Raw genomic sequence first — 15,562 nt, 5'->3', positions numbered from 1 at the left:
GGGAGCGGTGTCGGCGGTAAAGTGCCGCTATTTTTAGCGGCGCTTTACCGTCGTTTTAGCGGCGGTCTGCGGGCGCTAGCGGGGTGGTTTTAACCCCCGCTAGCGGCTGAAAAAGGGTTAAACCCGCCCGCAAAGCGCTGCTGCAGCGGCGCTTTGCCGGCGGTATTGCCGCGGTGTCCCATTGATTTCAATGGGTAGGAGCGGTTTAGGAGCGGTGAATACACCGCTCCTTCACCGCTGCAAAGATGCGGCTAGCAGGACTTTTTTCGCTGTCCTGCTAGCGCACCGCCCCAGTGTGAAAGCCCTCCGGCTTTCACACTGGAGTTAAAGGGGTCGGTTTTTTTCAGGTGCTACGCAGGCGCTATTTTTAGCGCTGTAACGCCTGAATACCGCCCCAGTGTGAAAGCAGCCTAACTGTCACATGGATTGTGCTCTCAACCAAACTGTCAAACCATCCAATGGCTGGTGTCATAACTGATCACTTGTGCAGTATCATGGCAGCTGAAGATTAAATAGAGGCCAAGATGGCAGCTTCCTTGGCTGAAAATGATAGGAGGGTTTATTTCCACTTTAAGGGCTCGTTCACGCCATAAGTGTGTGAAAACTGATGGGAGAACTGCGCATATTTCACTTGCAGAGACATCAGTTTACATCAGTTTTTATGCATGTTGACACCAGTTTTCGATGTGCGTGTTATGTGCTCTATTCACACCAATGTTGATGTCATGTCAGTTCTTTTCCCCTGCAGAAAACTGCATACACATTGCAGATTCCTGTGCAGAAAAAATCCACACTGTGTGGTGTGAACAGGGCACATAGAAAACCATTGTTTTGGTTTTTGTTGTGCCCTTGCAGAACGCATGCAGAAAAGCTGTCTTTGTACCATGGTGTGAATGAGGCCTAAGTGCAAGTTTAAATAATGTAGAGTATTGAGTTTATTTTTTTATTTGATGCTGCCATTTGTCTGCTTTAATCAAAACTTAGTCAAGTGAGCAATGATCAATTAAACCTTTCAGTTGTCTCAATCAGTGGAGGCCAGTGTGGGATAAAGGAATCCTAGATTGGATCTTGGATTACATCTTGATGCAAGTGTAGTGGTTGTATGAACCTTACTATATTTATCTTTGCCCTAATCTGTGTCTGTTTTTTTGGCAGTGCCCAGACAAGAGCTGCCTAGGTCTGGCGAGACTCCTCTCTGATTGCCAATCATGTCTGGCGTTTAGCTCCAACCTGACCACCTTCTCCCATGTCCCACGCTCCTTTGGCTGGTGTGTGCAGAATGAAACCTGTATGCCAGTTTCAGGTACTGTCTTTTCTTGTGTGGGATTTTCTGTGTTGCTGTCTGTTTTTAATTGTACGTAACTTTTATTTTATTTTATTTTTTTTTCATCAGAACGTTCAAACTGTCGCGTAGGTCAGATTTCAGGCACGTATGGTTGGTGGGGCACCCATAACACCTTCATCACTTCTCTGGATGATTGCCGAGTCAACAACTTCTTGCCTGGACTTCACCTAATCACCTATCAGCAGCCACGCAACGAGTCTCAGCCTGACCGGGTAACACCAATGATCTCGTAGTTCTATGATGTGTGGTGATTTGTGGTGCATGCAAAAAATGTATAATCTGCATTTAAATCGTTGAATTGCGGATTGGTCCATGGCCATCTCTATGCTCCTGGGAGGGCGTAAGTGACGTCACTTCCAACATTGGCAGATTTAAAGCAGAGACCGATGTTTTTTTTTCTTTTTTTGCTCTCATGCTTTCCAGGGTAGAGGAGATATCTGGGGTCTTATTGACCTGTCATGCCTTATGCATATTACAAGGGATGTTTACATTTCTTCTAATAGTAATAAAAGTAATAAAGAAAAACAATGTAAGAGAGTGTAAAAATAAAAAATGATCATAAAAGAAATAAAAATAATGTAAACATTTTTTTAAAGCACCCCTGTCCCCTCGTGCTTGCACGCAGAATAAAATGCATACATAGGTCTTGCCCGCAGGTGTAAACAACGTTCAGACCACGCATGTTAGGTATTGCTTTGAACAGTAGAGCAAGAGCAATAATTCTAGCACTAGACCTCCTCTGTAACTCTAAACTGGTAACCTGTAAACAAATTTAAAGCGTTGCCTATGGAGAGTTTTACGTACCTTAGTTTTGTGCCATTCCATGAATGTGCACAATTCCAAAGCGTGGAATGATTGGTATCTATTTAGTTGGTGTAACATCATCTTTTATATTTCACTAAAAATTGGCTTATCTATGCATTAAAGGGGTTGTAAACCCCTTGTGTTTTTTTACCTTAATGCATCCTATGCATTAAAGCGGAGGTCCACCCTAAAATGGACCTCCGCTCATCGGAATCCCCCCCCTCCGGCGCCACAATTGGCACCTTTCAAGGGGGATTATCCAGGTAACTGCACCCACTTCCGGGATAGCTGTCTGCGGAAAGGGGCGTAGATTACGCCCCTTTTCGCAACTGCCCGCCCCTTGCGCAAGTGCCCCGCTGCCTGCTGGGAAACACACAGTTCCCAGAGGCAGCGGGGACCGTCCGGATTGCGCCGCGCGGCTCGCGCATGCGCAGTAGGGAACCGGGAAATGAAGCCGAAAGGCTCCATTTCCTGATTCCCATACCCAAGATGGCGGCGGCAGGACCCAACAGACGACCTAGCGATCGGCTTCGGGTGCCGACATCGCGGGCGTGCTGGACAGGTAAGTGTCACTATTTTAAAAGTCAGCAGCTGCAGTATTTGTAGCTGCTGGCTTTTAAAAAAAAAAAAAAAAAACGCGGAGTCCCGGTGGACTCCCGCTTTAAGGTGAAAAAACACCTGGCAGTGACTGGCCCCCCAGCCCTCCTTTTTTACTTACCTGGGCCTTGTATTTCCATTGGCAGAGACGCGTTCTCCCTCTCTCCATGGGGTGCCTGCTCTTGTTTGGATAGATTGATAGCAGTGCAGCCATTGGCTCCTGCTGCTGTGAATCAAATCCAGTGACATGGATTTGCTAGAAAATTAGTTAGAAAATTACTTAGAACACCCAAACATTTATATATATATTTTTTATATTTTATATATATATATATATATATATATATATATATATATATATATATATATATATATATATATAAAATATAAAAAATATTTTCAGACACCCTAGAGAATAAAATGGCAATACTTGCAATACTTTGTCATACCGGTCTTACAGGCACAATTTTTTGGGTTGAATGTTTAGAGTTGCAGAGGAGGTCTAGGGATAGAATTATTGCTCTCACTCTACCGAACGCGGAAATACCTCTCGCATGTATGGTTTGAACACTGTTTTCGTATGCAGGCGCAACTTATTTTTCTTTTTCTTATTTATTTTACTTTTTATTTTTTATTTTGACACTGTCCTTTTAAAAAAAAAAAATGTGGTCACTTTTATTCTTATTACAAGGAATGTAGACATGTAATAGAAAAAAAGCATGACAGGACCTCCTAAATGTACATTTACACAAAAATGCAGTAAAAAAAAAAAAAAAATTACCTTTAAGACCATTGGGCGGAAGTGACTCTTCACATCGCTTCCGCCATCCAATGGTGTGGAGTTGAGAAAAAGAATAAGAAAAAGAAAAATAAGTTGAGCCCGCATATGAAAGTCATGTGGTGCCTTTCCTGAGTTTTGACTGGATGTTACTCAAAACTCAGGAAGAGAAGAGAGTAGAAGTGCGTTTGGAGTCTTGTGACATCACAACTCCGCCCACTGAGCTCCGGCAAAGAGACCCACCCACCGTTTCCAGAGTTTTGCGGGGCTCCTACTGCTGAAGGGAGTGACATTTGCTAGGTAGGGATGCTTGCAGGAGGCCTGCGTGTGTGTGTGTGTGTGTGTGTGTGTGTGTGTGTGTATATATATATATATATATATATATATATATATATATATATATATATATACATTAATGCTGTGCTGTTAGTTTATACTGGGTGAGTGGTGGGTTTACATCCACTTTAAAGTGGTTGTAAACCCTTACAACCAACTTTGACCTACAGGTAAGCCTAGATTAAAGCGGAGGTCCACCCTAAAGTGGACCTTCCGCTCATTGGAACCCTCCCCCCCTCCGGCGCCACAATTGGCACCTTTCAGGGGGGAGGGGGGTGCAGGTACCTGTACAGCACAGGTATCTGCACCCACTTCCGGGATAGCTCTCTGCGGAAAGGGGCGTACATTACGCCCCTTTCCGAAGGTCCCCCGCTGCCTGCTGGGAAACACACAGATCCCAGAGGCAGCGGGTCCATCCTTATTGCGCAGCGCGACTCGCGCATGCGCAGTAGGGAACCGGGGAAATGAAGCCGAAAGGCTCCACTTCCTGATTCCCATACCCAAGATGGCGGCGGCAGCACCCGAGAGACGATCGAGAGATCGGCTTCGGGTGCCGACATCGCGGGCGCGCTGGACAGGTAAGTGTCACTATTTTAAAAGTCAGCAGCTGCAGTATTTGTAGCTGCTGGCTTTAAAAAAAAAAAAAAAACGCGGACTCCCGGCGGACTCCCGCTTTAAGGCTTACCTGTAGGTGCAAGAAATATCTCCTAAACCTATACGGTTTAGGAGATATTTACCCGTAGACAGCGGCACGCAGGCGCACTGGGCAGGCCGCAGATCGTGGCAATATGCCGCGAGTGTCGGCTCCCGTGCGCATGCGTGGGAGTGACGTCATTGCGGCTCCGGCGAATCACAGCGCCGGAGCCGCGAGACCCGGAAGTCGCTCCGGGATACATGGCAGCGGCGAAGAGGAAGACGGAGGAGGGGCTTCGTTCTCGGGTAAGTTATTCATAATGAGCTAGTATGCTATGCACACTAGCTCATTATGCCTTTGCCTTACAGGGTGCGTTTTACTTCCTCTTTAAGGATCTAAATTTCTGTTTACACTTTTAGAATGCATGAATGGAGGCATCATATTCAGAAGCAAGTCAAATTAAAAAAAAGTGAGTGCTTTTGAGATGCTTTTGTCATAGCATTTTTTTTTTTTTATGTATGGAGAAGAGAAGCAGCATGGATGTAAGCAAAACTATAAACTGAACTAACTTCCTGCTGTAAAAAATAGAAAGGAGCTAGAGTTTTTTGGCAGAAGAGACATACAAAATTGTTTTCATAAAAAAATAAAAAAAAAGAACTTTGCCTTGTACTCCTTGGAGTTTTTGTTTTCCCTGCGCACTGTGGAGTGTACATCCCGACTCATTCTTAACATGCCGAGAATAGATCAAGGTGCTGCAGATGATGCAAGTCCTGTGTGCATGTGTAGAAGTCACATTGTCAGTGGCCATCCAATGGCTTCTCCTTGGCCACGTTGAGTTGCCACGTGGAATGTGTCGTTTAGCTAATGCTTCCTGCTATAAGTCAAGTTTCATTCAGGTAAAAGCCTGTCTTACATTTTGCAGGTGTCAATTGTGCGCAGTACAACCATTACATTAAGTCCCAGCACAGAGATGGATGTTTCTCTGGTGTATAAAGGATTCATATACCCCATGCTGAGCACAGGCTCCCCCCCTGAGCGCGTCTCCATCTGGGCTCGCATTCAGCGCTTCTATGTTGTGGCCCGCCTCGGGCGGTACCCTGGCAGCACACAGATACTGGTAAGTGCTAGTCGCAATAAACCAATATAAATATCCGTGAGGTGCAATAGTGCACTAACCCTTAGCAGCCAATCAAATTTCTCAGGTTGAAAAAAAGACATATGTCCATCAAGTTTAATCAAAGGGAATAAAACTACTTCTTGATCCTTCAAAGGATATCAGATACTCTCTGGATTAACAGTCTACAGCAGGGATAAGCAATTAGTGCACCTCCAACTGTTGCAGAACTACAAGTCACATGAGGCATAGCAAGACTCTGACAGCCACAAGCATGACACCCAGAGGCAGAGGCATGATGGGACTTGTAGTTTTGCAACAGCTGGTCTACAGTGTTATCTCTCTTATTATTTTTAATAGTTAGTCATATGTTGTGCATTTAGAAACACATCCAGCCTTATTTTTGTAGCAATCTACTTATTTGGCTAGAACTAGATCCCATGGAATTGGAGGTTTATTCAAAATCTAGCACTAAACCTACTCTCTGCCACATTCTAAGCCTAATCTATCTAACCCTTTAAAAAAAAAAATCACTATACTTACCTATTCTGCAGCCGCTCCGGTTCGGTCCCACAATGAGCTGTCAGCATCGGCTTCTATGCTGAGGTGGGTGCAGGAGAGGCAGCCGACAACGGAAGCCCCATAGTAACTCTGTTTTGCAATCTTTTTTGTGAACTGTATATTTATCTATGATCAACCAGCTCACTCAGATCCTTCTCCATCATTGACTCAACCAGATTGCATTTACTCATAGATTGCATAAAACATGCCTGTTTTTATCCATAAAGTGCATTACTTTACATTTATCAACATTAAACTATCCTGTTTAGATTGTAAGTCTTGTAGAGACTTCTTTCCACTACTTAGCCGTGTGCAATCTGCAGACACAGTAATGGCACCAATACTGACCCTTGGGGTACACATCTAACCTTAGACATTCAGAGTATAAATCATTAATCTCTACTCTTTGATTTCTCTTTACGGAAGTCAGTAAAATAACAATTCTATTGGTTCCTATGAGTTAGTGAACTTGGCATATTGCTACCTACACTATTTAGTAATTTCTTTCAGGATTTTATGTGTTGTCCTCTGCATCTTTTTCTGCATTGTTTCTTCTTAATGGTAAATGTTGTTCATTTGCACAGTAAATAATGAATTAGTCCATCCAAAACTTTTATTTTAAAGTGTTACTAAACCCAGGAGCCTGCATTCACTATATCTGGTCTCCCACAGTACACAGAACATGGAAATGCAATCATTTTAGTAAATATAAAATGCTAAATACCTTTTCTCGTCAGCAGTATATAGCAGTCTTTTGACTTCTATCAGTGTGTAGTTAAAGAGAATCGTGGAGTTTTCATTCTCCTACGATTGTCCTACGAGAATGCAGGACCCCTGACCCTCTGTCTAAACAGTGCTGATTGGCCCTGTGCTGATCACATGCACTCTCCCAAGAAAAAAAAAAAAAACTCTCTAGCAATACACACCAAACTTAGCATGTGCAGCTTGTCCCCTAGCTCTGTAAATATCAGGAGATCTTGTATATTGGAGACAGTGGAAGAAGGGGAGGATCAGAGAAGACAGGATCAAACAGCCTTTTTGCACAATGCAAAGGATTAACACCTTAGGTTCCACATTGAGTATAACAAGCATGCTTTACTGCATATACAGACTGATTTTATTGTTATGGGTGTAGAAACACTTTAAGGGGATGGAAGAGGTATATCACCAGAGTCTCTATCAGGCATTGGTGGTGAGAGCTTTTACAATTAGGTCTTGCTTTCCCAGTTGTATCTGACATTGAGAATACAGTAGGAGGAGTGAGACAGCAGAGTTAGGTGGGAGGTACAGAGTCTGAAGTGATAGCATGGAGGTCTCCTTGCTTTGAAAAAAAGTCACCAAGAGATATACAAAGCCAATAGATGACTTTGACCGCGAGACTTCTCTTGTAACTGAAACATCTGTTTTGAGATAATGTCATTATTGAATTTTTTTTACTCCTTTTATGACTCTGCCATAACTTTGAAATCGTTGCCATGTTTCACCTTCTTTCCTCAGGAGGAAGTGGGCCGCTGGTCAGTACACCAGGATAAGGAGAGGCGGGCTCTGCAGAGAAACAGTGGAGAGCGGCTGTTTCCTAATGCAGAACGTGGAAGCCGCTATGCAGTGCAGATTGAAGGTTATCTCAATAATACAGGAAATGGACACACAAGTGAACTGAGCTTGACATGGGACCGTACAGGTGTCCATGGTGGAAGTGTAAGCTGATGTCCTTTTCCCTTCATAAGAAACGAAGTAGCTAAAGCCTAGTACACACTATCAGTTTTTGGTTGAATGAAAAAAACCTTACAGCTCAGGTCAGAGCCGCTGTACTAACAATACAATGTTAGTACAGTGATCTCTCCTGCTGAGCTGTTGTGTTCTGACAGGGGGACAGCCCCCCACCAGAACACTCGTCTGACAGAAGGCTTCTGTCGAAGCATCCACCATACACACGGGCCAAATGTTGGCTACATTTATTATTTTTTCCCCAGAGGAGCCTGCAATCAAATACATGTGTAACACGGTAACATGTCCCAAAGGTGAACTTAGCCTTTTAAGTGTGGGCTGCTTTTCTTCGTTCGCACTGGAACTGGATCGCATGGATGTTTACACCCATGCAATCCATTACAGGAAAACGTGCTGCTGCGCTTTTGATAACTTTTAATTGACACCTGCAACAGATCGCATAAGCACAGTGCGATTGGTATGCGGTGTGGGAGAGGCACAGGAATCGCTGCGTTTCCTGCACCGCATCAGTATGAACCAGCTGATAGATATACATGGTCAGATCTAAGAATGATCCTACCTTCACCCATCATGTACATCTATTAATACTACATCCATCATGCAGCAATAGAGAGTATCAGGTTAACTCTGTTGTGTTCTCCTGCTTTATTTTAAGTATGGGATAGGCTAAATAATTACCAAATATTACCACAATCATGAATCGGCTGTTATTTCATTCCTCCCTGCTTTTGTTTTTCCAGCAGGGATACTTGGGGGTTGATTTACTAAAGGCAACTCCACTTTGCGCCACAATTGCACTTGGAATTGCAGTCGCTTTAGATCTGAAATGAGGGGAAGCTCTGCTGATGTTATCATCCAATCATGTACAAGCAAATATGCAGTTTTTTTTTATCATCCTTGCATGTCCCCCTCAGATCTACAGTGACTGCACTTCCACAAAAGTGGTTTTGCCTTTAGTAAATAAACCCCTTATCTGTCATGTAGGTCCCAGTAACGATCCGTTTGCTGTTTGAAAGTTTAGAGGGGGGCGGTTACAACTCTAACAATCCCCCCCCCCCTCTTTTTGTCCCTCCTGTGGTGGTGCTTAATGAGCATGCACACACCTGAGTAGTACACAAGTTCAGGTACTGTGCTGTTTCTCTGCAAAAAAAGTGGAAAAATACATACATGGCATAGACATGGCTGGATCTAGGAGGAGGTGTTGGGGAGGGCTTTGCCTCCATCCTCCATGGATGCTGTGCCCATTGAGCTCCTTCTCACAACCCCTTAATGCACAGGCAGCACAGCTCCTCCTCCTCACACGGCACACAGTTCAGATGGATTCTATTACAGGCATCCTCTAGCTACACACTGTGTAGCTGCATGCTATGCTGCAGTTCTGAACTGTGAAGTTCCTATATTAAAAACAGCTGTGCAGCATATCATCCAGATACACAGTGTGCAGATAGAGTGTGTCTGTAGAATTTGATCTGAGCTGTGTGCTGTGAGGGCAGGAAGGGGAGAGGAGCTGTGCTGTGTGATGTCTCTAGAGCGATCAGACAACACCAGAGTCAGGAGAAGGAATGGGGGTGGATCCCAACAAGACTGTCAGCATGAGAAGGCTGTAGCTCCTCCCACCAGTATTTACCTTGATTTTAACAGAAAGGATGGAGGATTGGAACGATTTTTATGTATTAGTAGCTCACAGGGAATAGGTGTAAGCAAAATAAAAGGAAACTCATACTTCTCTTTTATTATATTAAACTGTATTTAACATTCTGATTTTAAAAATACACCAGTGATTTAAGGGGGAATTGCGTAATAAAAGCAGGGGCCACACCTCTGATCAGGAAGTCAAAACCTCAATTTCAACAAGGTTTTTTTTATATTGAATCACTATTTACTTCTTTTTGCTTGCTGTATAGGAGATCTCTTTCCTGTTCCTGGAACCTCATCGCTCTGAAGACTGTACCTACCTTTCCTGCTTGGCCTGCCTGGCAGATCAGAGCTGCGGTTGGTGCTCCAAGACCCGCACGTGTCACCACAGACTAGGTGTGGATTGGGCAAAATTCTGTCAAGACACGCCCCTGATTCTTTCCCCGAGTCACTGTCAGTTGTGCGAGGAGTATCGTGACTGTGAGGCCTGCAGCAGTGTAAGTGCTGAGATATACATAAGCAGGTGGAGTGTCTTGGCTGTAATAGAAAGGTAATTATATTGTTGTTGTGCTCCCAGGACCAGTACTGTGAATGGCAAATACACAGCAGCAAGAAAGGAGACTCTCTGTGCAGCCGCAGAGGAAGAGTGAGCGGTTCTATAAGAGCTCCCCAGGAGTGTCCCCGTGCCTGCAATCGGTGAGTTTTTTTTGCAAAGTAATGACTTCCCATATTACCAATTGTGTTATCCTGCCGCTGTTCTACTCTGACTGTCCTATGAGGCTGCATGACCCCTGACTGTCTGTTTGGACAGTGCTGATTGGCCGTGTGCTGATCACATGCATCCTTCAAAAAAAAAAAAAAAAAACTCTCTAGCAATACACACCAAACTGAGCATGTGCAGAGTGCCTCCTAGGGCTCTGTTCTGTCAGCAGATGGATTGGGGACCGTAAAAGAAGGGGAGGATCAGAGAAGACAGGGTCAAACAGCCTTTTTACACAATGCACAGGATTAACCCCTTAGGTTCCACAGTGCATATTAAAAGCATGCTTTACTGCATATACAGACTGATTTTACTGTTGTGGGTTTAGTTACACTTTAAGTAGGGGCAGTAAGCGATCAAAGACCAGCATGCAGGTGATCCCCTCTGGATGATAGTTTAAGTGTACACAGGGGACAGTGTCTGCCTAGCTGGTATCTAATGAGAGCCAGTCAGGGTGTTAGGTGTTGGAAGTGCTGGGAGCAGTGCTTACTGTCACTGTCAAGCTGGTACCACGCTGAACAGGAAGCATAGGGTGGGGGGGTGGTAACGCGTTTTGAAGGAAACTCTTTCTTCTTTAGGGGTCTTCTGTAGGATCTCTTGATCTCTATGTCATCTACATAGAACCCTCTTGTGTTTCCAGGATGGACCCCCACCCTCTCCATTTAACACTGAAACTGTGAGCTCATCTGATTGTGTGCTTTAGTATTACTTGTTTTTTTTATGAATCCTGTGTTCCCAGTACACATTGGTATTTCTGAAACCTCTTCCTTTTAAAACGTTAGTCCTGTAAGATGCCACATTTTCATGGTCCAGCGGTCATAATGCAACTTAGCATTAGTCAGGGAATGTCCAAATGGAACCCTACTCTATGCAGGGCATTTATATAATATCCATGCTTAATGGAGGATGAACTGTGGATAATAGATGTTGAATGTCCATATGATTTATATGTATGAAAAAAATGGCCCATAAAGATGATCCGTACAACCGTTTCGGCTTTAAAATCATGCTTTTATCCAGGAAACCACAGTGTACAGTACGCAAATGCAGTCGGTTGACGCGTTTCAGCCTACCTGGCTTTAATCATAATGCTGTGTAGGCTAAAATGCATCAACTGACTACTGTACAGTACACGGTGGTTTCCTGAATAAAAGCACGATTTTAGAGCTGAAACGGTTGTGCGAATCATCTTTATGAATCATTACTCTCAGATGGACTACTGCGGATCAAGCACCTATGAGCTCTGCTGATGGGGGATTATATGGGTAGTAGTAGCACTGAAACCTTTGTTTGCATTAATGAAGAAATGGCACCTTGTTATTTGCTTTCGCATAGGAAGAGACTTACTTACACTTAAAAAAAAAAAGAAAGAAATCCTTACTTTCATTGGTTTTCATCTGCTTAATCAGAACCTCTGACATATAGCAAACCTGTGCTTCATCCCTTAAGGGCAAAGAAATAGGTTTGCTTTGATGCCAAGTTCCTTCCTAGCCCACATATCCACAATGGCTTTGTCCCCCCCATAACTCTGTTCAGCTGCTGAGAGCAAAGAAATGCAGCCCAGTGACCCAGAATTCTCTTGCCAACCAATGAGAATAATACTTGACCAAGCACTCCATGAATGGAGTAAGTTGCCTTTCCTCCATGAAACTGCTGGACATTGTCTCAACTCTCAGGAGCTGCACAGAGCGGTGGGGAGTAAAAGTAAGGTAAGTATGTGCTGCTGGGGAAAGGGGTATACAAGCAAACATATTGCCCTGCCTAGCAGGGGCAAAGCATAGGTTTACTTTAAAGTGCTTCTTCACTTTGTGAGAAAAAAAAATTGTAAATGTCAGCAACTACAAATCCTGTAGCTGCTGACTTTTAATAACAGGATATTTACCTGTCTAATGATCCAGCGTCGTCCTCACCCAGGCCGGTTTTTCACTAGCCTTTGGGTTCCTGGTGCTGGCACCTTAACTGCAAGGAGACGGCTGTACTGCTCGCGGCTTCACAGCTGCGCATGCACGAGTCGCGCTGTGCTTTGTGGATGGTCCTGCAGTTTTCTGGGACCTGGCATGTCCCAGAAGACTGCAGGGAGGGAGGAGGGAGAAGAACTTCCACTTTAATCACCTAGGTGATCCGAGCAAAAGTGGGAGCTGGTATCTGTCAAAACTAGTATCCGCCCCCTTTTGGGTGAAGTTCTGCTTTAATTCATCCCTCTTTCTCATGTCCAAGTCTTCTGTGTCTGGCAAAAGTTATTTATGTCCTCTAGTTGCTGTTGGATTTACAGCATATATGCCTCAAGGGTGGGTGGCTAAAGGAGGGCTTCACTTTAATCTTTTGGTGTTTTTCTGTCCCAAGTTTTTATCAATGTTTGGTTTGACTTTAATAGTTGTCTGTTTCTTTCAGGCGTAGGACATGCTCTGAATGTCTTTCTAACTCCAGTCACTGTGCATGGTGCCAGTCTACTGAAAGCTGCTTTTACTTTGCTGCTTATCTGGCAAAGTATCCTTATGGTGACTGCAGGGACTGGTACGACAGGTATGTACCAATCACTATATAGTGTCGTTAGACTCTTTACAATGCCTTTCTCCAAATTTCTCCTAAAACCCCCTGCCAATGTCTCTCTCCTCTGCAGTGTCCACTCTGTGCCCCAGTGTATGGATTGCTCCAGGTTTAACACCTGCCGGGAGTGTTTGCAAAACTTTGAGTGCGGCTGGTGCGGGAATACTGACAACCCGACCTTGGGGAGGTAAGTCAATGCGCATATTTATGTAGGGTCGCTTCAGAGCTACAGAGATCCATTGGGGGAGATTTCCCAAAACTGGAGTGTGCAAAATCCGGTGCAGTTCTGCATACAAACCAATCAGCTTCCAGGATTTATCATCAAAGCCTAATTGAAGAAGCTGACGTTAGAAGCTGATTGGCTACCGTGCACAGCTGCACTAAATTCTGAGTGCTCCAATTTTAGTAAATCACCCCCATTGCATCTGCTGGATCTATGCGATTGGATCATCTTGTTTCGTTGCACAGCTCAGGAAGCACTTTAACCAACTTTAACCACTTGCCGACCGCCTAACGCCGATGTACGTCATCAGAATGGCACGGGCAGGCATAAGCACGTAGATGTACGTGATTTGCCTCCCGCGGGTCGGGGGCCCGATCGGGCCCCCGCCCGGTGCCTGCGGCGGTCGGTTTTCGTTCGGGAGCGATCCCGGACGAGGGGACGGCCATTCATTCATGGCCACCCCCTCGCGATCGCTCCCGACGAATGGAAATCCCCGGTGACATCACTTCCTCTCCTGTAATGTAAACACAGGAGAGGAAGTGATGTATTCTCTCCTCCGTGTCGGTATTTTTCGTTCCGACACGGAGGAGAACGGATCAGTGAGTTGCACCAACACATCCCACACACAGTAGAACATGCCAGGCACACTCACACCCCCCCTTTACCCCCCGATCACCCCCCCAATTACCCCTGCCCCCCAGTCACAGTGACACCAATGTCATTTTTTTTTTTTTTTTTTTTTTTTTTTGCATTGGTGTCATTTGTGACTGTAATAACTGTTAGGGCAGTTAGGGTTAGCCCCCTTTAGTTCTAATGTACCCCCCTAACCCCCCCAATAAAGGTTTAACCCCGTGATCACCCCCCGTCGCCAGTGTCACTAAGGCTGGGTTCACATTGCAGCGGTTTATGAGAACGAATGTGATTCGCACCGCACTGCAGTGCAAATCACATCCGATCTCTGTGCGATTCGAGTTCAGCCATTCGCCGCACCCGCCGCACCCGCCACACCCGCCGCACCCGCCGCAAATTCGCACGGGACCCTTTTTTTGGCCCGCAGCAGAATCGGATCGCATGGGTGTTCACACCATGCGATCCGAGTTTGCAGATCGCACTGCGATATGCGAACTGATCTGGGGGTGTCAGTAACATTTCACTGACACTCCCAGCAGTTCGCATAGGGCAGTGTGAACTGCCGCCGGGAGGCATGCGATGCGGGAACCCGCCGCGGATTCGCGGCGTTTCCGCATCGCTCCAGTGTGAACCCAGCCTAATAAGCGATCATTTTTCTGATCGCCGTATTAGTGTCACAGGTGACGCTAGTTAGGCAGGTAGGTATTTAGGTTCGCCGCAGCTTTTTATAGCGCTAGGGACCCCCATATACTACCGCATAAAGCCCCCTGATTGCCCCCTAGTTAACCCTTTCACCAGTGATCACCATATAACTGTTACAGGTGACGCTGGTTGGTTAGTTATTTTTTTATAGTTTCAGGGCACCCGCCATTTATTACCTAATAAAGGTTTAACCCCCTGATCACCCGGCAGGTGTCATTTGTGACTAATAACTATTAGGGCAGTTAGGGTTAGCCCCCTTTAGTTCTAAGGTACCCCCCTAACCCCCCCAATAAAGGTTTAACCCCGTGATCACCCCCCGTCGCCAGTGTCACTAAGGCTGGGTTCACATTGCAGCGGTTTATGAGAACGGATGTGATTCGCACCGCACTGCAGTGCAAATCACATCCGATCTCTGTGCGATTCGAGTTCAGCTATACAGATAGTATGGCTGAATTCGTGTCGCACCCGCCGCACCCGCCGCAAACTCGCACGGGACCCTTTTTTTGGTCCGCAGCAGAATCGGATCGCATGGGTGTTCACACCATGCGATCCAAGTTTGCAGATCGCACTGCGATATGCGAACTGATCTGGGGGTGTCATTAACATTTCACTGACACTCCCAGCAGTTCGCATAGGGCAGTGTGAACTGCCGCCGGGAGGCATGCGATGCGGGAACCCGCCGCGCATTCGTGGCGTTCCCGCATCGCTCCAGTGTGAACCCAGCCTAATAAGCGATCGTTTTTCTGATCGCTGTATTAGTGTCACAGGTGACGCTAGTTAGGCAGGTAGGTATTTAGGTTCGCCGCAGCTTTTTATAGCGCCAGGGACCCCCATATACTACCGCATAAAGCCCCCTGATTGCCCCCTAGTTAACCCTTTCACCAGTGATCACCATATAACTGTTACAGGTGACGCTGGTTGGTTAGTTATTTTTTTATAGTTTCAGGGCACCCGCCATTTATTACCTAGTCTCACTAGTGTACCCCTAAATTTAGGGGTGTCTACTTTCTAAAATGGGGTCATTTGGGGGGGGGGGTTGTGCCATCTTGGCATTTTATGGCCTTCAAAACTGTAACGCCCTTAGAAAGCCTGAAGGCGGTGCTTGGTTTTTGGGGCCCCGTACGCGGCTAGGCTCCCAAAAAGTCCCACATATGTGGTATCCCCGTAC

The 15,562-nt window shown here is 45.4% G+C and overlaps 1 protein-coding gene across 1 annotated transcript in view; it reads left to right on the top strand.

Moving 5' to 3' along the window:
- The window catches only part of MEGF8 (multiple EGF like domains 8), a 136,747-nt gene that overhangs the window by 45,435 nt on the left and 75,750 nt on the right, over positions 1–15,562 (top strand). Inside the window, exons 13-20 of the mRNA XM_077456617.1 lie at positions 1,156–1,303; positions 1,394–1,557; positions 5,417–5,611; positions 7,667–7,867; positions 9,802–10,029; positions 10,110–10,228; positions 12,684–12,815; positions 12,913–13,026. Of these exons, the coding sequence (XP_077312743.1) occupies positions 1,156–1,303; positions 1,394–1,557; positions 5,417–5,611; positions 7,667–7,867; positions 9,802–10,029; positions 10,110–10,228; positions 12,684–12,815; positions 12,913–13,026 (1,301 nt within the window). The remainder of the gene's footprint in view (positions 1–1,155; positions 1,304–1,393; positions 1,558–5,416; positions 5,612–7,666; positions 7,868–9,801; positions 10,030–10,109; positions 10,229–12,683; positions 12,816–12,912; positions 13,027–15,562) is intronic.

Source organism: Lithobates pipiens, unplaced genomic scaffold (genome assembly GCF_037356315.1).
Source record: "Lithobates pipiens isolate NorthernLeopardFrog02 unplaced genomic scaffold, aLitPip1_a1.2 Scaffold_27, whole genome shotgun sequence".
In the NCBI taxonomy this organism is placed as follows: Eukaryota; Metazoa; Chordata; class Amphibia; order Anura; family Ranidae; genus Lithobates; species Lithobates pipiens.
Note: the sequence above shows the minus strand (reverse complement) of the source record. Positions and strands in the feature narration are given on the sequence as shown.